This window comes from Bombyx mandarina, chromosome 08 (assembly GCF_030267445.1).
Source record: "Bombyx mandarina strain Sakado chromosome 08, ASM3026744v2".
Classification (NCBI taxonomy): Eukaryota; Metazoa; Arthropoda; class Insecta; order Lepidoptera; family Bombycidae; genus Bombyx; species Bombyx mandarina.
Window position 1 is genome coordinate 15017804 of NC_143215.1, and position 27914 is coordinate 15045717.

At 39.1% G+C, this 27914-nt stretch overlaps 1 protein-coding gene across 3 annotated transcripts in view; it reads right to left on the reverse strand.

Moving 5' to 3' along the window:
- Positions 1–12935: 12935 nt before the first annotated feature.
- retm (real-time) overlaps positions 12936–27914 on the reverse strand; it is a 70762-nt gene continuing 55783 nt past the window's right edge. Inside the window, exons 6-15 of one of the 3 annotated variants that reach the window (XM_089729318.1) lie at positions 24194–24309; positions 23287–23476; positions 22930–23018; positions 22309–22567; positions 21651–21769; positions 18268–18393; positions 16938–17076; positions 14377–14489; positions 13715–13833; positions 12936–13133 (exon numbers count right to left, since the gene is read on the reverse strand). In XM_089729318.1, coding sequence (XP_089585444.1) covers positions 13046–13133; positions 13715–13833; positions 14377–14489; positions 16938–17076; positions 18268–18393; positions 21651–21769; positions 22309–22567; positions 22930–23018; positions 23287–23476; positions 24194–24309 — 1358 coding nt within the window. In that variant the 3' untranslated portion in view covers positions 12936–13045. Of the gene's footprint in view, positions 13280–13714; positions 13834–14376; positions 14502–16937; positions 17077–18267; positions 18394–21650; positions 21770–22308; positions 22568–22929; positions 23019–23286; positions 23477–24193; positions 24310–27914 lie in introns of all 3 variants that reach the window. The other 2 variants (XM_089729317.1, XM_089729319.1) reach the window with 2 other exon arrangements.

The window sequence follows — 27914 nt, forward strand, 5'->3', positions numbered from 1 at the left end:
AGCAAATAGCTCGCTGATTCGTTCGCATTGATTGGTCTTTCGAAATAACCTTGAATTTTATTGTGTTTCAATAAAACTAAGTTTGCAATGTATCTCATTCTGAAAAGGATTCATTTTAGTTTTTAATCGAATGAACACGTGCAGTTCGGTACACGCAAGTGTTGCGCCCCAAATAAGTCCTACAGTGACCATATAAGCGTTTTAATTCTGGACAATTCTGTTTTTGTGGGTATTACACACTTCGACGTAGATCCTCACGGTATTGCGGTGATAGAAGCAAAGCTTCCCTGCTTGATCACAAAATAATACGCATCTGTAAAACAATGCACCTAAAGGGGGTTTGAAGTCGTCGTGGCGTAAAGGATAAGACATCCGGTGCAATCGTGTCGAGCGATGCAACGGTGTTCGAATCCTGCAGGTGGGTACCAATTTTTTTAAATGAAATACGTACTTAACAATTGTTCACGATTGACTTCCACGGTGAAGGTGCAATCGTGTAATCTTGTTACCATCAAGTGGTTACCGGACCTCTTGTGCGTCCGCTCGGGAGGTTAGGTAGTTACCACCATCCTGCCTATTTCTGCCATGAAGCAGTAATGCGTTCCGGTCTGGAAGGTGGAGCAACCGCTAGCCGCAGCAACTATACTGAGATGTTAGAACTTAGAAAGTTTATTAATAAAATCTTTGATATAATCAATTTTAATTATAAAAACTTTAGAATCTCATCGTAATTTCAAACTTTCTATTGGGTCTTTCTAAACCGAGTTTAAGATTTATTGCCATACAAGCAACTGGTGGCAGGACCTCTTGTGAGTCCGCACGGGTAGGTATCACCACCTCGACTATTTCTGCCGTGAAGCAGTAATGCATTTTGGTTTGAAGGGTGGGACAGCCGTTGTAACTATACTTGAGACACTTTAGAACTTATGTCTCAAGGTGGGTGGCGACATTTACGTTGTTGATGTCTATGGGCTCCAGTAACCACTTAACACCAGGTGGGCTGTGAGGTCGTCCACCCATCTAAGCAATAAAAAAAATTTACATTGTGTCTGTTGAATGAATTGCATCAAATATTTGAGTCGTGAGCGTAATAATTGTTCATTGTTGTATGTTTCATTTATTACTGCACTTGTTACTCGAAAACAATCAAATTGATGGTGTTTTTAATAACTCTGCATAAACTATAATATTATTACTGTTTATTTAACTAATATTTTTACTGCCAAGAAGAGAACGATCTCGCAAGACATCGATAACATCGTGTAATTTATTATTTAAATCATACCAGAAAAAAATATAATTTGCGTAATTATTGTCGGTAGGGCGTATTGTGACCCCGCATGGTTAGGTACCACCACCCTACCTATTTCTGCCGTGAAGCTGAACTGTTTCTTTTTGAAGGATAGCCAGAAGCCATTGTAATATAAAATTGAGATTTAGAATTCTTGTCTCAAGCTGGGGTAGCATTTACTTTGTTGATGTCATTGGGCTCTGGTAACCGCTCAGCACCAGGTGGGCCGTGAGCACGTCCACCCATTTACGTTATAAAAAAATGTAGTCATTTGTATCTATATTTTTAGACGAGAGGATCTTACTTTTTTTCCTACCTATGCTGATAACCTTCAGAGGCTATATCGGCGTTGCCCTGGCGTGTAGGTGAGCTCTCGGAGCTCAAACCGGAGTGTTGCTAACACTGCCCCTAGCAAGAGCAATGCTTCACAGAATCTACCACCGAATCGGAAAAGCGACCCACGGAGAAGATCCGGCGAGAAACTCAGCGGGCTGTGTCTTTGGGTTAATTTACTCGCCAAGTCCTTCGTTCCACGAGCACAGTGACCGGAGGATCTTACAATAAAGCTATAGATCAAACAAAAGCTAAAGTAAGAAGTAAGTACCTCCTCATCACCCTTCCTCAATATATTTTCCTGTATAACGTCCTCTACTGCTGCCCTTCACTCATATCATGTTCCACCAGTACGGTGGAAGACCTTGTGGGAGCCACACTGCCCACTACCGCCATCTTCCATTTTCCGATTGCATAAAACAAATGAATACCGCTTACAAACTGCAAACTTGTAAACCGCGACACGATAATATGGTCCAGTAAGAAAAACGAGATAGCCATTATTTCAATCAAAATATCGACTTTGCTTCATTGATCTGGTAATCGCTTAATATCAGGTGAGCTGTGCATCTGCTTTTAATTACAGGTGAACTGTGCATCTAACTATGTTAAAAGAATGTGTGCAGTTCAGACACGGTATAACGAAACCTTCCGAAGTAGGTATTTATCTCACTTTTTCCGCTACAGAGGCATATCATCATCATCATCATCATCATCAGCCTTTATCTGCCCACTGCTGGACATAGGCCTTCCCCAATGCCTTCCACATAATGCGGTCCTCCGCCTTCCGCATCCAACGACTTCCCGCCGCGCGCACTAAGTCGTCAGTCCACCTGGTTGGAGGACGCCCCACGCTCCTTGTACCCATCCGTCATATGTTTGTCTCATTTTAGTGTCGTTTTTTTTGTTTCCCAACGGTGCTGTAGCAGTTTTTGCTACCGACACGTACATTGGTGATGAAAGGGATGCTGTTTTAACTTTCCCCTCGTTTAGTTAAAACAAGCGATCACCATAAATGAAATGAGTGTGTTGTGTTAGCGTCGGGCCCACCTTACTTATTGCAAACAATCTGTTTTGTTTCCGTATAAAATTTAATTACAACGCGATAAATGTTAACAAGAGTCGCGGCTTTACACACACAATGTGCTCATAGCACAGTCGTATCAAGCACGCCCCTTACATCTTAGGTACTGGTTCGAATTAAATATAACCTATTTTTGGGTCGGATACCTTGTCTTTGGTTTTGGTAGATTTAAGTATGTTTGCCAATAGATTTAAAGTAAACTGTCACAGCAATCAGATCAGAGGATGTTATAATGATATTTGATTCATTATTTATTATTTTGATTGCACTAAAAAGGTGGATAAACTCACGGCCCACCTGCTCTTAAATAATAATATGGTGCCTATATCATAACGTGGATGCCACAACACACAAACAGATATGAGGTCAAAATCTTAGCTATACTGTAGTTTTTTATTTATTTTTTATTCCGGTAGTCTAAGAGGCTAATCCAGCTACGCCCTAACGGGTATGTGATCTCACGAGCGCAATCTGAGAGAATTTGCTAACACTAGCAAGAGCAGTGCTTCGCAGAATCAATACCGGATCGGAATCTCGTCCCACTGAGAAGAAACTCAGTGGGCTGTGTCTATGGGTTAGTTGGTACAACACCTGCCCCACCCTTCAAACAGGAACGCAGGACTGCTTCGTAGCAGAAATAGGCAGGATTGTGGCACTGGCCGGCGCAGGCCACGCCTTCTTTTCCGGTACGCCCTACCACAGTAAACAGTATACAAGCACAGTCTAAGAACACTAATTATCAATGTATTATTTTCCAGATTAACAAATCTATTTAAAAATTATCATTCAAGACCCGACAGCGTTATATTCCCGTAACAACAGCAATAAAGAGTTGTAAAAGAGAGCTCCGGGAAAAGTTACCCTTATGAGATAGTCTAGGAGTTAGCATTTGCTACCTGGAAACACAGTTTTGGTAAGTACATTATATCTACATTCCCAACGATCCTGTGTATTATAAGTAAAGATAATTCGTGATATAAAGAAAAAAATAGAATTACAAAAATAAGTAAATTCTTTATAGTGATTTTTCACTGGTGGTAGGACCTCTTGTGAGTCCGCACGGGTAGGTACCACCGCCCTGCCTATTTCTGCCGTGAAGCAGTAATGCGTTTCGGTTTGAAGGGTGGGCTAGCCGTTGTAACTATACTGAGACCTTAGAACTTATATCTCAAGGTGGGTGGCGCATTTACGTTGTAGATGTCTATGGGCTCCAGTAACCACTTAATACCAGGTGGGCTGTGAGCTCGTCCACCCATCTAAGCAATAAAAAAAAATAAAAAGATCTGTTCTGACATTCTGCGTATTCGCCTGTTGATTAAGCTTTTGCATTCCATACTTATTTATTGGTTTGATGGGTGGACGAGCTCAAGGCCTACCTGATGTTAAGTGGTTACCGGATCCCATAGACGTCTATCTACAACGTAAATGCCGCCACAAATATAGCTAATGAAATAACAACTATTGTAGTGTCATTAGTACGGTGTAAATGTTTAAGTCTATAGTATTTCCTAAAAAATACATTGAAAGACTTCTTTATATACAGACAAGCTGATAAAATCGTAATTGTAACCAAATTTCTTGACGAGAATCGTCCGTGGGCACGAAAACTGCAAAATATTCGAAATTTTTCCCCGCCGTAGCAAACGACGATAATGTACTCAAAACCCTCGCCCCATAGCAACAGCTAAACAATTTCAATGAAATAACTAGAATAACGCTTGTACGTTTTTATTACTAAATCTAAGTGCTGGTTTTATACTTGGAATCGTTTTATGGGCGCGATAAGCTGCTCGGACAATTTTACGCGGTGGAAATAGGTTTTTTTACAACTCGCCTGTTTCATTGCGGAATTCTAATCAAATACTAGGCGGCCCTTAAACTTTATCGTACATTTAATGAAATCAATACCTACTATTGCTTGCTACTGTTGCTTGTTGCTTGCCGATCGTAACGTGTTTCGACACTGCCCTCGTCTATGAAATTAATTGGTTGTATATCAGGCCACCGTCCTCGTCGAACCCATCGCTTGCGACGAAGGGCTCGACGAGCGAGTTAACCCATAGACACAGCCCACTGAGTTTCTCGTCGGATCTTCTCAGTGGGTCGCGTTTCCGATTCTGTGGTAGATTCTGTGAAGCACTGCTCTTGCTAGGGTCAGTGTTAGCATCACTCCGGTTTGAGCCCCGTGAGCTCACCTACTAGCTAAGATTACGCTGAAATACTCTTTTTTTTTATTGCTTAGATGGATGGACGAGCTCACAGCACATATGGTGTTAAGTGGTTACACATCTACAACGTAAATGCGCCATCCACCTTGAGATATAAGTTAGAAGGTCTCAGTATAGTTACAACGGCTGCCCCACCCTTCAAACCGAAACGCATTACTGCGGCAGAAATAGGCAGGGTGGTGGTACCTACCCGTGCGGACTCACAAGAGGTCCTACCACCAGTAAAAGCTGATAGCCTCTCAAGGCTATCAGCTTGGGTAGGAAAAAAAAAGGTTGTATGGTGCATTGCAGCGCCGCAGAGGTGCCAACGTAACTTTAGGGCGGGAGCCAGCGAACCCATGGCGCACAGATGGCGGTACCTGGGTTCCCGCTTAGCCGGAGTGGAGGAAATCGACGAGGCTTAGTCGTCAGTGGGTTTTGCGGAGCATGTCTTGCGTGGTTCCTGCTGCGCACCTTTTTAAAAGCGTAATCTCAATCAATCAATTGGGTGTGGGTCTTTGGTCCGCGAATTCTCCTCTAGTTATTTGGAGGCACCTCAGTCCGACATAAGCTGTCCCGCTATCCCCCATGGTCGGGTATCCATAAACTGTGATTGACGAACGTTAGAAAAAAAAGTGCCAACGTCCTATTTCCGTAGCACTTAAATACTCTGATTCGAAAAATGGGTCGGTTATAACTTGAGAATTTGACCTCTTATCTCAAGGTGGATGGCGTTATTCACGGTATGATTTCTACGGACTCCGGCAGCACCGGAGGGAATGTGCTCTCTCTCGGTCACCCATGTTTGGAATAAAAAGGACCAGCCACGCTTGGGGTAGGCATTAATTGCCAAATCTGCAACTTACAAAAAATGAATCAATCTGTTCGTCTTGCAGTTTATTTGTTTGTCATTAAAAAAATATAGAGCGTTCCCAGTTCTTCTCAATGAACGATATTTAAAGTTAAAAAAATAAAAATGAAACACGTCAATAAATATTCATAATTTTATTTCAATTTTCAACATATTCTACTTAACATTTTTTTTATTTAAAATTTTCAACAATACGATACTTCGAAGGGTTCGATACTGCAGATTTTATCAAAAAATATTTAAATCTGAGGATAGGTTAACTCTAAAAGGTAATAAAGTACCATGTTAAAATACTAACGTCAAAAACTGCTGGTGCTTAAAAAAAACAATGTGTTGTTATTCTATGAAAACTGAACCTTGTTTCAATACAGAAAAGAAAGATAAATCACGTTTAAAAATTAAAAATACAATCGTGAAGACATTAACTTCGGATATCGGATGCATATTGTATCGGGTTGTTTAAATGAAATTCCGGCAAAAAAACTAAAGTTTAATTTATTGAAATATTCCATAGCGCCTTAATTTTATAAAAACTCTATGGATTTTGTTTTGATTTTCAGAATTACAAGCTGCCCGGACACTCCACATAACAACATATTCAATAAACTATTGCTAACTACCTACATGCAGCCGATTTAACTCCGCACGCTGTGTGTATGTATGAGACAACAGAACGGGATAGACAGAGAGAAAACTATTCACTCACGTATCGAAGCACTACACCAATTTTACAAAAAAAAAAAGTAAAAAGTCATTGCACCATGCGTGGGGAGATAAAATAATTGCTTAGTATTGCTCGTACATTGTGTATATTTTCATTAATTATATTATACACACATTGTGTATATTATACAGATTTTTTCTAAGCATAAGTGACCTCTATTGCACATAACTATTTTATCACATAAACATAATATATTTTTTTCTGCTTTGATCTGCAATTATTTCGGCCACACATTGTTAATTATTTTATTAATAAAACTTTTATTTTTATTTTTGTTTTTCCTCGTCCTTTCCTGATCACTAACAATTTTTTTATTGCTTAGATAGTCGAATGAGCTCACGATCCATCTATTGTTAATTGTTTATCGGAGCCCGTGGAAATTACAACATAAATGCCACCACCCACCTTGAGACATGCATTCTAAAACTCCGTTACAGTACAACGACTGCCATACCCTTCAAAATGAAACGCTACTCGTGCAGGCTCACAAACAAGACATCCTATCACCAGTAACTAAGCTAATTTTATTTTTTGCGGATTTGATTTTTATTACACGATACTTTTCCTGTATGACACCAAGTAAACAGCAAGACGCATCCAGTTAATTTATTCTACAAACGAACCTCGTATCTGCTTCGCGGCAGAAACAAGCAGGAGGGTGGGAACTATCAATGCGAGCCCATGGATGATAATGATCACAAAACCGATAGGTATTTGATAAAAACTTGAATCACCCTAACGACATTTTCAACATAAGCTTGAGCATATCTGATGTTCTGAGAAGCCCACTGAGTTTCTCGCCGGATTTTCTGTGGATTGCGATTCCGATCCGGTATTAGATTCAGCGAAGCACTGCTCTTGTTCTTGTTAGTGTTAGGCTAGTGTTAGCAAATCCTTTTAAGTTGAGCCCGTGAGATCCCATACCCATCTAAGGGTAGCTATAATAAAGTAGCTGTATCCTTTGGCTGATAGTGTAAAGGCTAAAAGCCAATAGCTAGGGATAGAAGTTCCGAGGAACATTCGTACCGGGGATGGGCTATTTGGGCAACCGTTCGGTGAAAGATCGTCGCTCTCAAACTAATATCAATTCAAAATTCGAACCGTTCAATACAAAAACAGGAACACTAGGTACTTTGTAATTTATCTATATTAAATTATGAAAAGCAAATTGCTTTATTTGTCAAAGCTTTTGGCACTACAACAACTTTAGGAATATTTTTTTATAACTAAAATAGGTAAACGCCACCCAGACAAGATTGAAGTCCCAATTGCGCTGGTACAACCCCAGTTCTGAAGCAAACCGGGGCAGAAGCCTTCAAAGACACACGCTGGGCAATGATATCCACGACGTGCCTTACAAATATCTTCAGAGGGCTGAGTCAACGATGGTAAACACTCCAATACGAGAAAAGAATAATAAGATTTAATATACTGGCATAAGATCAAACGACACGGGTTTTTGGTTGGAGGGAGACTGTTGTTTCTTAGATTGTTATAAGTAACGGAGATCTCAAAATGTCTCTTTAATTAAGTCAAACCATACTCTCGTATCTTCAACAATATCTCCCTTTAAATTCAGACCTTGAATTCTATACGGAATATATATATTGTTCTTCCAAGTCTCCGGTTATCTATACCAGCAATCTTAAATCTGCTATAATTGAAAAACGAACTGGACATAGAGCACCCAACATCTTATCTACCGTACCGACCGCCGAACATTGTGGTTCTATCCAAAAAAAACCTGTATTTCCTTATTCTTAATTTCCATTTCAAGTGTGGTATTTGTTTGTTAATGTTTAGTTATTAATGTTTTGTTTATTGTCTAAATGTTAATAAGAGTTACTGTTATTGGATATGGACCCTCCTCGAGTGAAGGCCCAGTCCTTTCCACTGATCTCTGTCACTGCCAATCGTTTGCCGGTCTTTCCTTATTAATTCAGTTATATCGTCAGCCCATCGTCTTTTCAGTCTCCCGACCCTTATTTTGCCAATTGGCGCTTTCAACATTGTAGTATTGATTGTCCATCTGGAGTCTGTATCTCGATACCCAAGCTATCAGTCTAAGTGAACTGAAATATCAAAGTCGACAAAAGTTCTAAATCACGATAAAAACTAGTCAAATTTAAGTATTCCTAAGTTACCATTACCGTACTATTGACAATTGGTATTACAGTGCCTCCGTATGCACTCATAAAGGCAGTACACATTACGTATTCATAGATAAAATTTCTGAAAACTAAAACCCGTGTTACATGTCCCGGCTCGAATTTACGACCTTTTGCCGCACCGAGAACTCGGATACGTCAAGTGAATTATAATACAAACAACAATAAACACAAGCGCAACATTGCGATAATTAAAAAAAGTTATATACCTATAGAGGTCGTTCAACTATTTTATTTACCTAAAAATATAGTAGTACTTCCAGTTGTTTACATTTCGAAATTGCATTTTTTTTGTACATAATAAAAAAAATATATATATTATATTCTATCGAACCCGACAGACGTTGTCCTGTATAATACACAAAGTGAATGGAATGAGTGAATGAATGAATGCATACACAAAATTTCATTCAAGTCGATCCAGACGTTTAGTTGTAATTTAGATAAATAGCCTAGATACCGACTGCAGCGCCATCTATCGGGCTGATTTGTGAATCTAAACCAACCATGGCGCCACCCCTCATACAAAAAAAATCATTCAAATCGGTCCAGCCGTTTAGGAGAAGTTCAATGACATTCACACTTACAGTAAAATTATATATATAAAGATTAACGTCATATTATTACTCTCCCAATCCTCGCCATCAGAGGCATGGTCGGACATAAAATCAAAGTATCGAGCAGCAGATCGGACCTTATGGTTTTAATGTCGGGAAATGCATAACGAAAGTGAATTCTGAGTATGTTCATATTCATCTGAATGCAGGGTGTGACAAGACCATTCCCGGTACTGATATGTTTAATATATCGAGGGGTAAAGGCTATTTTGTTTAAGCGATTTTTTTCCAACTTTACAGGAGGTCCATATAAAGTTTAAAATTTGGAAAAAATATCACACTAAAAAAAACTTCTTCGGCTATTTCAATGGAGTGAACTTAATTGAAGTTCAATTAAAAAGTTCAATCAATTAAACCGTTCATGCTAATACCAAATAAAACGGACTCTTAATTACAAAAAAAAATGTCGCGTAAATAGCATTTCACCCCTCCATATTATTATAATAATTATTTTACTACCACTACACTGCACTAGTGGGTAGGAACCTTGTCCGTAGCCGCAATAGCAATAAACAATTACTATCCCCAAAAAAAGGAACTATTGACGAGATAACTTAACACTTTATTCATATACCACGCAAGCTACAGCAAAAACATAAACTGCAGGGCGTTGACCCCGCGCGTCATCTGATAATACATTGCGTGTACAATATTCTTTTTTTTTTTTCGTAAAACGAACACCGAATGATCGTAATAAAACAACATACTGCTTTAAACGTTTTCCACAACGACATTACAATATCTAAAAAAAAACTTTAATTACTTAATAAAAAAAAAAACTTAAAATTACCAATTCCCGAAGAGTACCAATATTACGTATGTATACTTATTATTATCATTATTTTATTATATAATTATTATGTAAAAACATATTTTCACTAAAAATATTAAAACAATTGATTCGATTATTATCAAAGCCGGCAATGTGACTTTTGGACAATTATTGGTAAATCAGAAAAACGAATTATTGACTTTGTATTCCATTGGCAGTCACAAAACTCTTCTGAACGACATCTTAGATAAATAACAGGTTAAGTATTAACCTTTATTTAATGCAGGTTTTGAACCGTATTCTTTGAAGGAGACGATTATATTCTAATCAATCTGTATTGACATATCAATAACATTTTTTTGTTCAAATGCACAGATTGCCACCTTTGATAATAGACGACTCAATTATCGGTTCAATATTTTCTACGTTGACTCCGCAGATCCAAAGGTCTAGAAACTTTTGGATCATGCGTGCGTTTATTGTTACTCCTAATAAGTAAGGTAATTGTGAATACAGCGTTGGTACATTTTTTAATGAGAAAATCGTCGGGGCACGGCTTGCAGCACTCGACCTTGGCCCAGTAGACCATGACACTTGCAAGACGTACCTCGTTTGATCGGGCCTTTTCCAATTTAATTCCCTACACGACATACGACTGCATTACACAATGACATGTCTATTGGTATGCAAGCTTTGCTTATTTCGTAAATTCCAAAAACACAATCTACACCAGAATTAACCTCCAAAAGCCACGAAGTGAACTCATTTTGTACCGCGCAAATGACTGACTACTTAATCCTACACATTAGCTTTAAATTATACTATCCGTCCTGCTCGCACTCTTGCTATCGGTCGTAAGTGTAAGAAAAACAATACGCACTTTTTTTTTGTTGACCAATGCGTACATTATCATTCCGTCTCGCTCGTAATGATTACCTCTGCTATACGTGCAAGCAGGACAGCCGATGCCAAATGACAACACTAACCGTTCTTGATATCACACTTCCTTCTCTAGAGACCGTCTACCAACCGACTACTATAAATACATACTAGATAAAATGTTCTAAGTATTATGTAACAAGTATTACGCGTCTATATATTTACATTATTACATTACGTCACGCTGACATGTAAATACAAATTTTTTCCTTCCCCCCGTCCACTTATGTACAGTTAACACAAGCATCTTGATTTAATTATTTTTTTTATTACACAAAACAACATCAGTTTAATTGGCAACATTTTGTATAACGACTTCTTTATATAGAATAGTTCTAGAATCGTCTAAAGTTATATGACAATGAAGACTTCGACCTACAAGCTGGTGAGCCTGGCTGGAGTGGGACCCGAGGCCCGTTGGTACCCAGGACCCAGAGACATTCGCCCCTCGCCTTCAACGAGCAACTTAATATTCGAAGCGTCGGAAATAAACAAATATTTAATTCGTAACAATTGTTATACTTATGTTATTGCGAAAACTGAATATTGGCATTGAACATAATTTGACGAATTTGCACTTTGTCCAGAGCAAACATTTTGATTTCGAAGTGAAACTTCTAATGCGACTTCCAACAAGGTTGCGTCAAACGTTTAACGCTGCCATGGAATAGAAAGAGACAGAGCGAGAGTGAATGCGCGGCACTCGTGCGCATGCGCGTAGTATACCTGGTACAGGCCAGCGCGAGCGTTAGCAACAAGTAGCATCCAATATTTTAATGAAGTATTTAAAAATATCTATATATATTTCTTTTTCATCTATAATTTAAAATATATATAACATAAATGTTGAAGATGTCGCATCTCTTATACACAGCATTCCCTATTACAAGAGCAATCTGATTTAAGGATGAAAAATGAAGGAAACCACTATACTACACATCGAAAAAGAAGTTTCACTTCATTCACGTGCACCAAATTGCATGCACTACGTTTTTTTTTAACAGAATGTATTTAGGTCAAATATAAATGAAAGTTCTAGAGGCTTCCACGTCGGCCCGTGCTTAGGGACACAGTCCAGGTAACGTGAGTCGATCAACTCACATATATTTTTAATGTCTATGACTCGGAAAAACTTCAAAAAATATTCATAATAATGATAACTTCACACACACATACACACATATCTATATAAAACTCTTTGTAACTGTTACACAGTATTGTGTTAATTTGAAAAAATCCACTAATTTAAATAAATACACATTTACTAATTACTGATGTTGATTGCTACATTAAAAAAATAAGTAAACGTATTAAAAATATTTTAGTAAAAATATATTGTATTTTTAAAGCATTTCAATTTTAAATCGACGAAATATGTAAAATAATTTGGTTTTTTTCAAACGATACAAGTACTTGATAGTACACATTGCTTCGAAAAAAAAAACATATTTTATACAAAAGAAAAATGTATTAATTATATTAATTATTATAATACACATATCACACGTAACTAGATTAATAATTAATTCATAACAATTATCTAACGATTACTATTCGATACCTATTTTTTTTATTTTCGGTTTGAAGCATACTTCATCTATATAGTATTAAGTATATTATGTATTTAAACTATTACGCAAGTAACAGAGTCCGCTTGGAGTGCGTTCCGCCGCACACGATGAGGTACAATTTTGCGTCATTTTGTTGAATCACTAAGATATCGATTTTGAATAATTCGATTAGAATTTTAATCGATATCAACTATCGCAATTCCACTATTCACAGGCCTGCACCGGGCGCCCCTTGTCGTGTGGCATCGCGTCTAGTTCGCGGCGTTCTGTTCTCCACGCTTCCCGCCGACTGTGTCTGTGAGACAATCCGGAGGGGTCACACGTCAGGGTTCAAATTCATTAGTAATTAACATTGCACTGTCGTTCCGAATGTTTTATTTTTAGTTTTTAGTCGGATCCGTGTCCCGTCTCGTGAGGGGGGCCGCCCGCGAGCGAGGAGTGGGGCGCGCGGGGGGGCGGGGGCTCGCATCACCGCGACGGACAGGAGCTGCCGGTGGACTTGCCGCTGAGGCACGAGAACCCACTGGCGCCCGACTGCAGGCTCGACATGGATCCTCTGCGGATGATATCACGGGCTCAAACAAACTAAACTCAAAGCTTACAGACAGTCCGTAGGCAGCGGCTTGGCTCTGTCCCTGGCATTGCTGAAGTCCACGGGCGACGGTAATGACTCACCATCAGGTGGGCCGTACGCTCGTCTGCCTACAAGGGGAATAATAAAAAAGTTGTGAGATGATTAGCGACATTCTGTCTTTGTTATACTTTGGCGAAGAAAGGGGACAATAGTTTTATTTTAAGCTTTGCGACCCCTTGATTTTTTTTAAAAAGTAACAACAGTATTGAAGTTGCTTAGCGTGAGCATTTATAAACTCATTTATGTCAAGCGCGTTGCGATCTTGCGATATTACTCAACGCCATCAGCACGCGCGTCCCACGTGCGGGTGTGCACGCGCCCGCACTCGCGAAGTCGTTCGTGAATATGTGTTTAGTTCTCATTGAGCTGAGCGGGCGGCGGTAGTGTAGTGTAGTGCAGTGTAATGTAATGTAATGTAATGTAATATAATGTAGTGTAGTGTAGTGTAGTGTAGTGTAGTGTAGTGCAGTGTAGTGTAGTGTAGTGGTGGGTGGGGGAGTGACCTGTAGTGGTGGCTGGCGAGCGTCTCGTGGAAGTAGACGAGCTGTGCGGGCGGCGCGTCCAGCAGCTCGCAGCGCCACTGCAGCACGTAGGCGCCGCTGCAGCGCATCACGTGCGAGCCCTGCGCACACGTCCCACTGCACTCTACGTACTCACACCGCAAATAATTGGGTCTTATTTCATTATCGACGCTCCATCTGATAGTAATTAACGTCACTCGTGGACATCAACGGTAGCAAGACACCAGCAAACCAGATAATATAAATAATATAAATTTAATCATCAAAACTGGTAGGTACACTTGTGAGTCCGCGCGGGTAGGTACCACCGCCTTGCCTATTGCTGCCGTGAAACAGTAATGCATTTCGGTTTGAAGGGTGGGGCAGCCGTTGTAACTTTACTGAGACCTTAGAACTTATATCTCAAGGTGGGTGGTGCATTTACGTCATAGATGTCTATGGGCTCCAGAAACCGCTTAACACCAGATGGGCTGTGAGCTCGTCCACCCATCTAAACAATAAAAAAATTGTTTGGAGAAACTTATATTTGTTTTATATCCCGTACACTTTTAAACGAGTTCTGACATCGAACCTGATTGGCGCACGTGAACAGTGACGTCACTGTGCTCTACTTGCTAGCTACACTGTGCTCTACCGCTAGGTACCTGTATGCTCTCCCCGTCGTGGCACAGCAGGGTGGGCTCGACGCGGTGGTAGTGCTCCCCCTCGCGCCAGCCCTTCTGCTCGAGCACGGAGCGGCCCTCGTCCGCGCCGCCACCTACGCACAACGCTGAAACGTTACGTCAAGCGATGGATCAAACAAAAGCAAAAAATATTCAAGAGATCAAATCAGCACGACCTCCCGGTGCAGGGGCTCGGGGGATGGGGGTTTTCAAGGGATTATTTTCAGTGTTTCCACTTTTGGGGAATTCTCCCGTTTTTAGGGAAAAATAGCTGATATTTTGGATGGTTAAAGACAATTTGAAAAATACAAGGATTTAGGGAATTTCGGGGTAAAAAGCAAAGCCTTTACTAGTAACTCTGTAGTAAAGTAAACCATAGACTAAACCTCTACTTTTTTCTTCGGGATTCCCCATAATCCTAATAAGTATAATCTCCCAAATTTTTATTTACCTATATTCGTTGATGTCACCAGAACTTACTCGTATTGTAATATATAGGTACTTCATGTACCATAAAAGATTATCATGGTAATTTCATTTACGAAAACCTTGAAGTTGTCATTTTACTTTTACTAGCAGTTCCTTCTTCAAGGACTGAAGTGGAAAGATTATTCAGTGTTCTCAAAAGACGTCCGGTGCATTCGTATCGAGCGATGCAAGGGTGTTCGAATCCCGCTGGCGGGTACCAATTTTTCTAATGAAATACGTACTTATCAAATGTTCACGATTGACTTCCACGGTGAAGGAATAACATCGTGGAATAAAAATTAAACCCGCAAAATTATAATTTGCGTAATTACTGGTGGTAGGACCTCTTGTGAGTCCGCACAGGTAGGTACCATCGCCCCGCCTATTTCTGCCGTGAAGCAGTAATGCGTTTCGGTTTGAAGGGTGGGGCAGCCGTTGTGACTATACTGAGACCTTAGAACTATATCTCAAGGTGTGTGGCGCATTTACGTTGTAGATGTCTATGGGCTCCAGTAACTACTTAAAACCAGGTGGGCTGTGAGCTCACATCTAAGCAATAAAAAAAAATAAAAAAATGTAAAAACTGACAAAAGAAACAGGCTTTCTAATGAAACCCTAAACTGCTTGTTTTATACAAAGCTTGGAATGCTAGCAAACAATTGCTCAATTTTAGAACCGAACAGTGTTATGTTGCGTGCAGCAAAAGAATATAAAAGCAATGCGTCGATTTCCCAAACATTCTAATCCTATAGATCTATGACCTTCTGTGGGCGTTTTGTTATTATATATACCTACATTAAATAATATGCTGTGGTGTATTTTCTGTATTTTATTTATGCTCCCTAAATAGCACCAGGGGGGATTTATGAAAGTTGTTTAGGGAATTTTAGGGATAAATTCCAAAGAAACTAAGGTAAAATGGAAAACGTAAGTGGAAACACTGGTTGTTTTTTCTACCTACTGCAAGTAATCTCGGAAGACTATTCTGGCTTCATCGGATATGGGAGTTCACGGGGCTCAGCATCAAGAGTTTGCTAACATCGGCCTAAAAACTAGAAAACGGCCGTCTGGTGTAGTGGTAAGCGACATGGTCACTACACAAGGGGGTCGCGGGTTCGAATCCCGCCAAGGGAAGATACTTGTATGATAAATAAAAACATGTCTTTTCCAGGATTATGGATGTATATTATATATATGTATGTGTATAATAAAAATCTTACATTTATTTCCGTTATCTGGTACCTGTAACACAAGTTCTTTACGAACTTATCACGGGACCAGTTAACGTGGCGTGATCGTTAGTAAATATATATTTATTATTTATTTATAATAACATCTGTCGGATCGGAGAAGATCCGGCGAGAAACTCAGCAGGTTGTGTCTGTGGGTTAGATTGCACATCGAGCTCTTAGTTTCATCCGACGGGTTCGATGCGGATGGTGACCAGCGGTTTGAATCCCTAATATCACCCAGAGTGCTCGGAAGAATTCATTACGTGTAACGTGTGAGAATGGTCGATATTCGACTTAACACTTTAAGATGTAAATTCATTTAATATATTATTACACTTCCTCTTTTATTTCGTTCATACTAAAATTCTTAAAGCTACTAAAACAAGGAAAATCGTTTGACAAACAGACGGTTTTGTCCTTGTTTGTTTATATATAGATAATAATTAGCAATAAATTTACTGAACATTTCGTTGAATGTATATTGACAGAATTAAAAACCGGTCATAGCGCCAGCAACTCAGTGCGGCAGCAATTATTCTAGATTATAATTCAGAACCCGCTGAAAGGAACAGCTACGATACTACAATAACAATTGAGGTTGAGGTGTGGCATTCTGACAATTTAGCACCGCGTGGATCATGACCTCTATTACCTCACCTCTCTCTCATTTCCCTCTCACCTTCTTTCTCACCCTCTCACCCACTCTCCTCTTACACCTATTTAAACAATAAATAAAAACCGCTTATAAAGCTATAGCTTATATAGCTAATAACACGTGTTTAAACTTTTTCCGTAAGATACCACCCCTCAAATGTAGGGTGGGTATATCACAACACCACTGACCTGAGTTGACCTCGTCGACGGGGTTGTGGAGCTCGTGCTCACTCCTGAACACGGTGAACGCTATGTCGTGTCTCAGAACATCGAAGTCCCAGGTTAGAACGCTCTGAGGGTCTTTGTTGAGCACGACGACCTCGTGCACCTGCGCACAGAAACGACTTTGAGCATTTGTGAGCCAGCGCACAGGGCTCTAAAGGTACTAATTAAATCGCTCACGTAATCAGATTAGAAGAAACGAAATAGAGAAGATAGTATGAACGTTCTTCGGAGATGCGTCGTATTTGCAAAGTCATCTTGAAATTGTCGCTGGAGTCTGTGGCGGAAGTTATAAATTACAAGGAATATGGTATAAACTTGAATCGCGCTGCTAAAATTCACAAGAAAACTTGCATGCATACAAAATCCTAGCAACAACCCAGACCCTAACTCCCTGCGAGGATATCCCAGCTTTAGACGACCGCTATATAACATTTTCATCTTGTTCTTGCCCTTATTCCATATTGTGTGTAAATGCACGTCCTTTTCTTTTTTTTTTTTTATTGCTTAGATGAGTGGACTTGCTCACAGCCCACCTGGTGTTAAGTGGTTACTGGAGCCCATAGCCATCTACAACGTAAATGCGCCACCCACCTTGAGATATAAGTTCTAAGGTCTCAAGTATAGTTACAACGGCTTCCCCACCCTTCAAACCGAAACGCATTACTGCTTCACGGCAGAAATAGGCAGGGTGGTGGTGGTTTTCTCGTCCTTTACTGGAATTTGGCACGAGTTTACGACCAGTCGCCTGTCTGACTTCAACCCTTAGATTCAGTAGTATACCCATCGCAACGTGCCATGGTGTCCATATGGCAGACATTTTCTGTTTCTGTTACGTCGTGTGTTACTATGATTTGCATTTGTATAAATAAGCATTTACGTAAAATTGTATATTTTCAAATGCGCATGTCACGCTTGTTGCATGTTACTCGCAGAAGTTGACAAGTGCGCGTTTGGGATGGTATGGACATGTGATGAAACGAAATGACAATGAGGTTGGTAAGAGAGTTTTAACTATTAATTTGGAAGGCTTTAGAGGAAGGGGTAGACCTAAGAAAAAATGGATAGATTGCGTGAAAAACGATATATGTAAGAGGGGAGTGAGCGAAGAAATGGTAAATGATAGAGGAGTATGGAAGGAGAAAACATGTTATAAACATACTCTGTCACAGGTACCACTTTCAGACTTCCTCTAACATGTATTATTAGCAACTAGGTATATACATATCTGTGATCTAATTTCAAATCAAAGTTCCCGTGAACAAAAACCCGAGTATAAATCCAAGCAGCTCATCACCTGTCCCTTGCCCAGACTGACGGATCTGTAGATGCTGTCCTCCCGGAGCGGGTCTCCCTCGCGTTCGGTGAAGGCGCCGCTCACGTACAGGCTCTTCGGCACCAGACCCCCTTCGTGGACGAAACTCTACAACCATCGGAAATAATTTTAAAGACTTTAAATACACACAGAGAAAGGTATTCCTACTGTGCGGTGGTCATCATACAACACAGAAATTGACAGATGCCTGCATCTCACGACATTTTCAAAATAAGCTTGCATATATACAAGTTCTAAACAACAATATTCGGACCATCGGTCCACCGAGCAATATCACCCGCTCGGCGGAAGATATTTCCTTTGTCGTATTAATTAATTTATTTATTTTAGAGAGCGTCATCGTAGGCAGTCTCACATCACAATTATTTCAATTAAATTAGTAAAAACATGTCGTCATATCAATCACACTGTAACAATATGACGTTGGAATTTCTTCAATAACCGTTATTATTACAGTCGCTCTAAAAGTATTACCGAAAACTCCCGCACGTTAAACCCTTTTAGCACTTGGCTTCAAGAGCTGTCAAGACTGCAGCCATCATGGCCCCAGTGACGGATTTAGGCTTAATGCCGCCCTTAATATTAGAATAACATTAATTAATATTGACCCAATATTTTTTTTTATTAAAATAACTTTTTAATAAAAAAATTATACATATTAATCTGAACTTATTTTCAAAAGACTCTTTTCAAATTTCATTTTCAGAAGATATTTTTCGTCTCTGAAGTTTTGGCATTTCAAAAAGTTTGTCGACCCTCAGTATATGTCGCCGGTCGATAGGTGTAAATCCATCACTGCTTTGCCGCCCTATGCATATATATAGACATTCTCACAAGTGCCGTGTTTAATCAGCTAAACATTACAGTGAAATGACGTCACATTTGAATTATATTTACGATTATGCAAGTGCAAACAAGAGTAGACAAGACATTTGAAGTTTGTACGAACGGTCTGTATGGACTACATTTGGATTAAATAATCACGATCTTGTCTCAATTTGAACATTCATCCGGCTAAACTTCATAAACTTAACCTAATGAAAGAATCCTTTCGTTCAACCTAAGATTCGTGACAAATCGTAATCCGATATATACCTAACATCGGACAGTATTTTTAGTGTAGTTGTGTATGTTGATGTGAAACATTAAACCAACCAATACATATATTGCGGTAGTGATGGGCTTTAAAATAATTACAATCGATTCTACAAATCTCGCTTTTTGACTCAATTCAATCGAGATCTTAGTCGATTATACCGAATCGACTAACTGGCTATCGTGATTCGTGAACAATTGAGACTGATTTATAGTGAGAAGAATCGACTTGAACACGTCGCAATCCACTAGATATTAGAACTAAATTTTAATTACATATTAGAATCACAGACCGTTCTGTTCTTCAGATCGGAACGTATGCATATTGCTTCACAGCGGTAGCACCAGCATCCAATTAAGTCCTACCTTTAATAAAATATTGCAGTCTTATATCTTCAAACAAGCTACCTAGCAGTGGACTGTTAGTTTAACTCCCGATCAGAAGCCTCGACAACCGACAGACAAATAATTAGACACTACTGGTTGTAGGACCTCTTATGAGTCCACACGGGTAGGTACCACCGCCCTGCCTATTTCTGCCGTGAAGCAGTAATGCGTTTCGGTTTGAAGGAAGGGACAGCTGTTGTAACTATACTGAGATCTTAAAACTTATATCTCATGATGGGTGACGCATTTACGCTATAGATGTCTATGGGCTCCGGTAACCACTTAACACCAGGTGGGCTGTGAGCTCGTCCACCCATCTAAGGAATAAAAAAATAAATAAAAATTGGACATCCTTTAGGCTCTGACATAGTCGTAGTAATAATGAAAACTATTTAATTATTTTAAGACACATAATAACAGTTGCACAATTGACGAAGACTTATTGAGTACGCGTGTACTGAACAGTGAGCGATGTGTTTAAAAAACATTTATATTGAATATTAAATTCGTACGTAGTTGTAATAGCGATACGGGACGTACATCCACACTTCGGGCACATCCGTCTGCGGCGGTAATTAGAAAACAAAAAAAAACAGAACTCTAAATTAAAGGAGTTTCACCTTAGACCCACCCGCGGTACAGCGCAGGACCCTGACTGCGATACTTACAACCAAGTATTTTTTGTATGGAAACCAGCGACGTCTTGTAACGGATGCCCCTAAACTTATGTTTTGTTAAGGCATTTAATTAATGCATAACTAAATACAGAAAATAAAAAAATAACGAATCATACAAGTCTTTATTTGTTGTAGACAAATTGATTAAATTTTATAAATTTGTGGTTTATGAAAATTTACAAATACCTTCATTAAAAATAAAATATAGAATAGGTAATATGTTACTGCCATCTAAAGGAGCAATGAGAAACTAATCGAAGCGAAGCCATCTAGTGGTCGACGCCCGTAAACATTTTGGTAGACTGCTTGCGTTGCTTATCTATAACTAACTTATGTGTATTATCTATGGTACAGCGCGCCTCGAACCTAACTGCATCTCTAAGCTTAATTCTCTTAGGAGGTTACCCCTCCCCTCCCTCCCCCACAGTTGTATCCCCGGGGAGGGCGACTCCATCGCGCACTGCATCACCAGTCCATTTACTGGAGGGCAGCACCAGCTCGGACAGCGGAACAGCCGTCACACATTGTAACTAGGATTTCGACCTCATGTCTCAAAGGGGGTCACGGTGGTCACGTCGTTGTCTATATAGTATATATAGTTGTCCATATAGAATACCACGGGGATCGATGTTTCTACACTTTCTACCAACGAAGGACGAAATTAACAGCCCAGGACAAAATAAAATAGCTACCCTTAGAAATTGTTTTTTTTTTTTTTCCTACCTAAGCTGGTAGCCTGGAGCGGCTATTCCAGCGTAACCGTGGCTAGTAGGTGAGCTCACGGGGCTCAAACCTGACGACGTTGCTAACACGAACCCTAGCAAGAGCCGGGCTTCGCAGAATCTAGCACCGGATCGGAAACGCGACCCACTGAGAAGATCCAGCGAGAAACTCAGTGGGCTGTGTCTGAGAGTTAATTTACTCGTCGAGCCCTTCATCGCAAGCGACGGGTTCGACGAGAACGGTGACCGTAGAAATTGAGTTATCAGTGTGTTCAATGTACACATAGCAACACTCCCGGTTTGTGTCCCGTGAGCTCACCTACAAGTCAAGGAGAAGCTGAAATAGCCTCCCAAAGCTATCAGTACAGTTAGGAAAAAAAAACATTCAATTTTAATTCTTTATGCGACTGTAGCAGTGGAATGAACCAAATGTAGAGCGACATATTTAATTAACAGTGCCTACCTTGCAAGGACCTCCGAGGAAGTCGGGGATCAGGTCCTTGGGTATGTAGTCCAGCAGACCTCCCGGCTGAAGGTAATCCTTGCCCCCGTAGAAGAGGAACTTACTTCGCGTGTTTTCATCTGCAAATTAAGACATTATAAGGTTTATGAATATTATGTATTTGCCACCATCAAAATGTTATGTACATTAGATTACATAAGAGCAATACTGAGGCGGAAGTATCTGATTGCGGTTGATGTGGTGCTATCTACCGGCCAATACGCAAAACATGAACCGCGCTTGAGATAATTTCAAGAAAACATGAACGATGTACACGTCACGCAGATGCCGGGCATTTATTAATGTCATTAAAACCTTGGGAATCCATCATTTTATCTCTTGTATTTTATTCTGCAGGCTACGAGCATAGAATTACACGAACCCCTGAAAACTGGTGGTAGGACCTCTTGTGAGTACGCACGGGTAGGTACCACCACCCCTGCCCATTTCTGCCGTGAAGCAGAAATGCGTTTCGGTTTGAAAGGGCAGCCGTTGTAACTATACCGAGATCTTAGAACATATCTCAAGGTGGGTAGCGGCATTACGTTATAGATATCCGATAACCACTTAACACCAGGTGAGGTCGTCTACCAATCGATGCAAAAAAACAAATACTGACCGATAAAAGTGCTAACGATAGTCCACAGTATAGGGAAGACCCTCGGAGCCCTAACGATGAGCACGCGGCCCATGGTCTCCGGGTAGTTGGCCTCCACGATCTGTATGATGCGGAGCAGCGCCCGCACGCCCGGCCTCCACAGGTGCCGCATGTTCAGCCCGTCCAGGTCGACCAGCATGCACCAGGACTGGACGGCGTGCTCCGATGAACGAGTGGCTTCTTCGAGTAGTTTCAGCCCTTCTTCGCAAACATGAAGAGTCTGGAATGAAAAAACTCTTATATGTCAACAACTGCTCAGGACTAGCAGTCCGTTGACATGGCCAGGTACAATTGTTAGTTTTTATTTGCTACTAATTTCTATATTTCGTTTTCATCCAATAAAGTTTTCCGTCAGCTTTTTTATCATATGTGACTCTAATGTGTAAAATGACCTAGTAGAATATATATACACATATGTTTAAGTAATATCACCTTCACACTACACCTACCAAGCTTCATCTCTGCACTCCCCTAAGGTAGACTGTTAGAGAATGCCTATGGCATTAAGTCCGCCTTTATACTTTCTAGTATATGAAGTTATAAATAAAAAAATAAAGAAATAAATAGATTCAGATCACTTACCAACTTCAGAAGTCCATCTTCTCCGATAGATTTGAGCAGGCCTTTCACATCCATTTGTCCGAGACGCAAAATATAAAGCGGCCGTCCATCTGGAGGTAGAAATACCAAAAGATTCCTTATTTGACCGCAGAATTACTTTCACTAATCGTAAGATTGAAATTAATTTGTTGCAAAAAGAATGCTCTGAGCATTCACAATTCGCCAGAACTACGGTAAGCTACTTAAAGTGTCTTGTTACCTTAATATCATTACGCATCCTTTGAATAATATATCAGAGCTCACTCATCCAAAAACAAATATATATTTTTTATTGTGTACATAAATGTGATCAAATAAAAATCAAAAAAATCCGGTTACCCTTGTCGTGATGGTGCCACCCTCCGGGGAAGTATTGCTTCACGACGTCGGGCGTTTCGTATTCTGACAGAATCCTGTCGACCTGGTGCTTCTTCCTCCACAGAAGCGACTGCGAGAGCATCTCCCTAGCTTTCTCTACATTGAAGTCCCGAGCCCGAAGGAAACGTAATAAGGTCGTGTCACTTGGCACCTGGATTTTTGCAAAGATTTCTTATGAACGAAGAGGATTTATGTTAACACTTTCGCTACAGCAAGCCTTGCAGAGTGCTTCGCAGGTAACAGAGTTCCGTGCTGTAAGTGCGCACATCACCCATCGTGTACAAGCAGAGTCTATCAGCTGGTGACTATGGTCACACATCGTGTACAGGCGGCGTTTGGCGACGGGTAATATAGTAATGGATGTTAATGAAAGGGTTAAAACGTATTCTTCATGATATGTTAAGAAATGAACGGGACGTCGGTAGGAGATTGCCAACCCTTATGAAGTTTTCGTTATCAGTCTCAGCAAAACTCTAAGCCCAGCAATGCGTGACAACCGCGGTCTTGTGATTTCTCACAAGAGAGCCACGAGAGATAAAATATTTATACCAATTTCTAAAAAAGTTAGTTAAACCTTAAACATTCCACCTTCAGAGTCAATCTCCAGCGTTATTCCAGAAACACAACAAAAAAGTACACCAGGATCCCAAAAATCACTATGTATGATGCACTATGTACTATGTATGGCCTGACGTATGATTGCCTGCAACGAATTGCAACTATTTTTGCTTCAATGCTTTTTGCTTCAACAACTACGGTGGCAAGTGGCTAACGATGCCAAGAAGCATTACTACGGCTAACAGTGGACCTTGGACTTGCCTATCCTCTAGTAAAATACGAAAACGTGAAACAGCTTTTGGTAAGGTACCTTGCCCTTTTGCAATTCAGCTATCCATTTCCTTAGCTGCAGTAGTCTGGACTCCTGCATGGTTGTCAGCTCGCCGAGATAGCGCTTGATGTACTCGCTGTCCAGTGTGAATTGATCTGAGATAAGGGAAATTATGAGGTAATGAGTAAATAGTAGAGTACACCTCTTCACAATGCCGTTTGCATGTATGTAAACAGGAAAATCCAAGCAATCTTGTGTAATACACCTAATGAAGGTCTTGTTTTTGGAGGGAGAAAAATTTTGAAAATTATATATTTAAGAATCATCACGGTACAAGTATTATAATTTTTTTCATAACGTACCCATCACGAATAATCAAAATATTGAACTGAATCACATAAGATACAGAAGAAAATACAATTAATAATTGAAAAAGATGAAAGCTCTTTTTGCTGTACCTAATGTAATAACTTCAACATATCGAAGTGTGAAAGATTATTTGGTTTAAGCGACATTTATCTTTGTAATTAAAGGTAGGTTTTATTTGGTATTAGCATCAACAGTTCAATGTTTTTTTTTTTAATTGAACTCAAATTATTCAAACAACTGAAGTTTATTTGTCATGATATTTTGTTTTTTTTCAAATAGTTTATTTGTTATGATATCTTTTCCAAATTTTAAACTTTAAATGGCTCTCCTGTAAAATTGTAAAAAATGTCCCTTAACCTAAATAGCCTTTCAACTCGAACATAATATGTAGGTATATAAAGCTGAAGAGTTTGTTTGAACGCGCTAATCTCAGGAACTACTGGTCCGATTTGAAAAATTCTTTCAGTATTAGATAGCCCATTTATTGAGGAAAGCTATAATAGGCTATATAACATCACGCTAAGATAACAGCACCAATAAAGGATGTTTCAAAATCGTTTTTTTTTTTCGCTTTTGAGAGCTTCCGCTGCGTGCGCTGCAGAAACGGTTAAAGTTTCGCTAAAATAATGTATGACAGAATTGTTCCCCTTTAAAAAATCTAAAAAAAAGTCCGCGAATGTCTATATGTTAAGGTGGACTCACTATAAAGTTTTTATGCTAACCAAATTCTAAAATAAAGCATTATTTGTAAACTATTCCACGCGGACGAAGTCGCGGGCAAAAGCTAGTGTAGTAATGTAGTCTTGAAACTGAGAAGCCATATAAATATATACGTTTCACGTACATAATTTGATTTCAATGATCTCGTGAAGGCTTTCGTTCGGTGAAAACGAGCTCGTAATTTCGTAAAGCCGAAAGATACGTATCGCAAAACAAATTGGATCTGTACTATGAACCTTTGTTTTAATGGCTTCTTACTTAGCACGTGTTGTATCAACGGAATTTAAGGTTTTTATTTATACATTTCAAATGATCACTCTTCGAACATTAACATAGGAAGAAAGTCGAGGACAGAAAATAATGTATTTTAGATATTCGAATACCGCGTAGAATATCGGTTAACGAGAATCGAATTTACTACCGGCTATATATTTATGTAAACCCGAAAAAATCCTCCTTTGTTACTATTCTATGTTATATTAAAGGATGTCGTGACAAGTCTTTGAGTGATATTTAACTGAACAACATTTAACAGACGTAACAATAAACGCAATACAATTTTTTGTCGACTTAAAAAAAACAAATATATCGGTCTGAAATTCTACCAAATTCTATAAGACAGATTTATTGGCAAAATCATAGACCTATATAGTAGGGACACGACATATTGTTCTATACGTACAATTGCTTATATAAATAGCACCCATTTTGAAGGCACACACATAACACATATATCTTTCTCGTTCTTACTCAGCACTTTAACTCGCAGGAAAACAATATAACAGTATTTCAGTGCGTACATAAAATGAAACATGAATATACGTAAATGTCTCCGTCTCCGTCTAATGAGGCCGAAAATCCGCCATGTTTAGCGCGCCAAATGTCATTGTCACGTCAGTTCGGTTGTCTGTTTTGGGTTGTACATTATTTATTGACTTTGATATCGATTTAATATGATTGCTTATATAAAATTTATAATTTTATCATGCTTAAAACATACAAAAATAATAATTAAAACATATTTTATAGGATCTCAAGAAAGTCGATGCCCCAAAACTATTATCTATATATATTTAAATTCATTATGGAGCCCTCATCCGAAACATAGATTATACACTTAATATATTTGAATCCGAAATATCGGACACCATTTTTCGGTCAGAATCTATTCATCATGACACTAATCATAAATACCTCTTTAAAATATGTCATCAAAACATATTTAGACATTCTGTTTAGATATTTCGGGAAAAAGGCTACCGACAAAATCTCTTCGGAACTATTTAAATAAAATAGTTTTATTCCGCAGTGAGTAAAACACTATTGTAAATTCGTTAACGAATAAATGTTCTGTAGGTGTTTTTTTTTATCAGGCGGTCCCTTGATAAGTTTAAAATTTGCGTGTGGTGCGGTAGTGCGGTGCACCTTCCTTGAGGTGCGCTGCGGTAGTGTGTTACGGACTTTAGAGTCAGCAAAACAATTAAAATAGATTGTAATAGTCTAAGAAAAACACGTACTCAAAATACGATAACATTCAGCATGCTAGAAATGGGCTGATGGCACTGTACTATGCCATATCTTTATGTTTTGCGGCAAACGACAACTTTATAAAATCAGTGTAGCAAATTTTAAAAATCGTCATATCGTTTACTTGGAAAATTTGAAGCACGAACTCGTCTTAGATTTCACATAATATCTAAATCACATCATCTTTGCACATAACAATATACTTACTTCCTATTAAAGTATAAATTCTACAAATACATTCATACTCAACAATATTTAAAATAAAATAAGCCAAGAACGTTTATCGATAAAACCTACTAACATTAAAATCTTCCGGGCAGCACTAAAACCGCCATGTTTTGTGGCCAGATGACGTCACAGTGGCACGAATTTTTTGTCGACGTTTCATTTCCATAGGTTTCCTACTTCAGTGGGCAAAATACATCAGATAATATGACAGAATCCATTGACGTAACTAAGCCACAGAACGGTCTAAAGTTTTAGTTTCAATTTCAGCACGGACTCGGTATTAAATTGGGGGTCAGTGTTTTCTACACAGGAATTTATCATTTGAAAGTGCCTAATAAGGTCATACTTATTTATGTTGTGACTTCTGTATTCGGAAGTTTAAACATCTTTAACACTGCTAAAAATTTTAACTGGATGGAATGAATAAGCGACACTCAAAAAGTGACATATCAAGGAAATCTAGTCTAAGCGAGAACGAGATTACTTTTGAAGGTTTCACTTCTTCCGCTTGTGAACAATTTTTGAAGTGAAAACTTCAATAGCATCATTGTAATTCGAAATACGATGAAACGAAAAAGCGACAGTAAAAAGAGACAGTCACATAAATTCATAAGATTTCACGTGGGAAAAAATGAGATAGGAAGCATTATACAGTGTTTCTTATATTCGTGATTCTCGTACCTAATATTCGTACTTAATACATTCTGAATAAATCTATGTAATATATCCGAATAAAATGTAAGCTTATTATCAAACTTTGAATCACTATGATCATTACTAAAACCGATACAATTATCCTCTTCCCGAAATTTTACATTCGTCTCATTATCTTGAAGCCAAAAATTTTTAAGGTTTCACTTCTACCACGTGCGAATTGCACACGATTTTTTTCTTTCTTTTATTCAATATTAAAGTA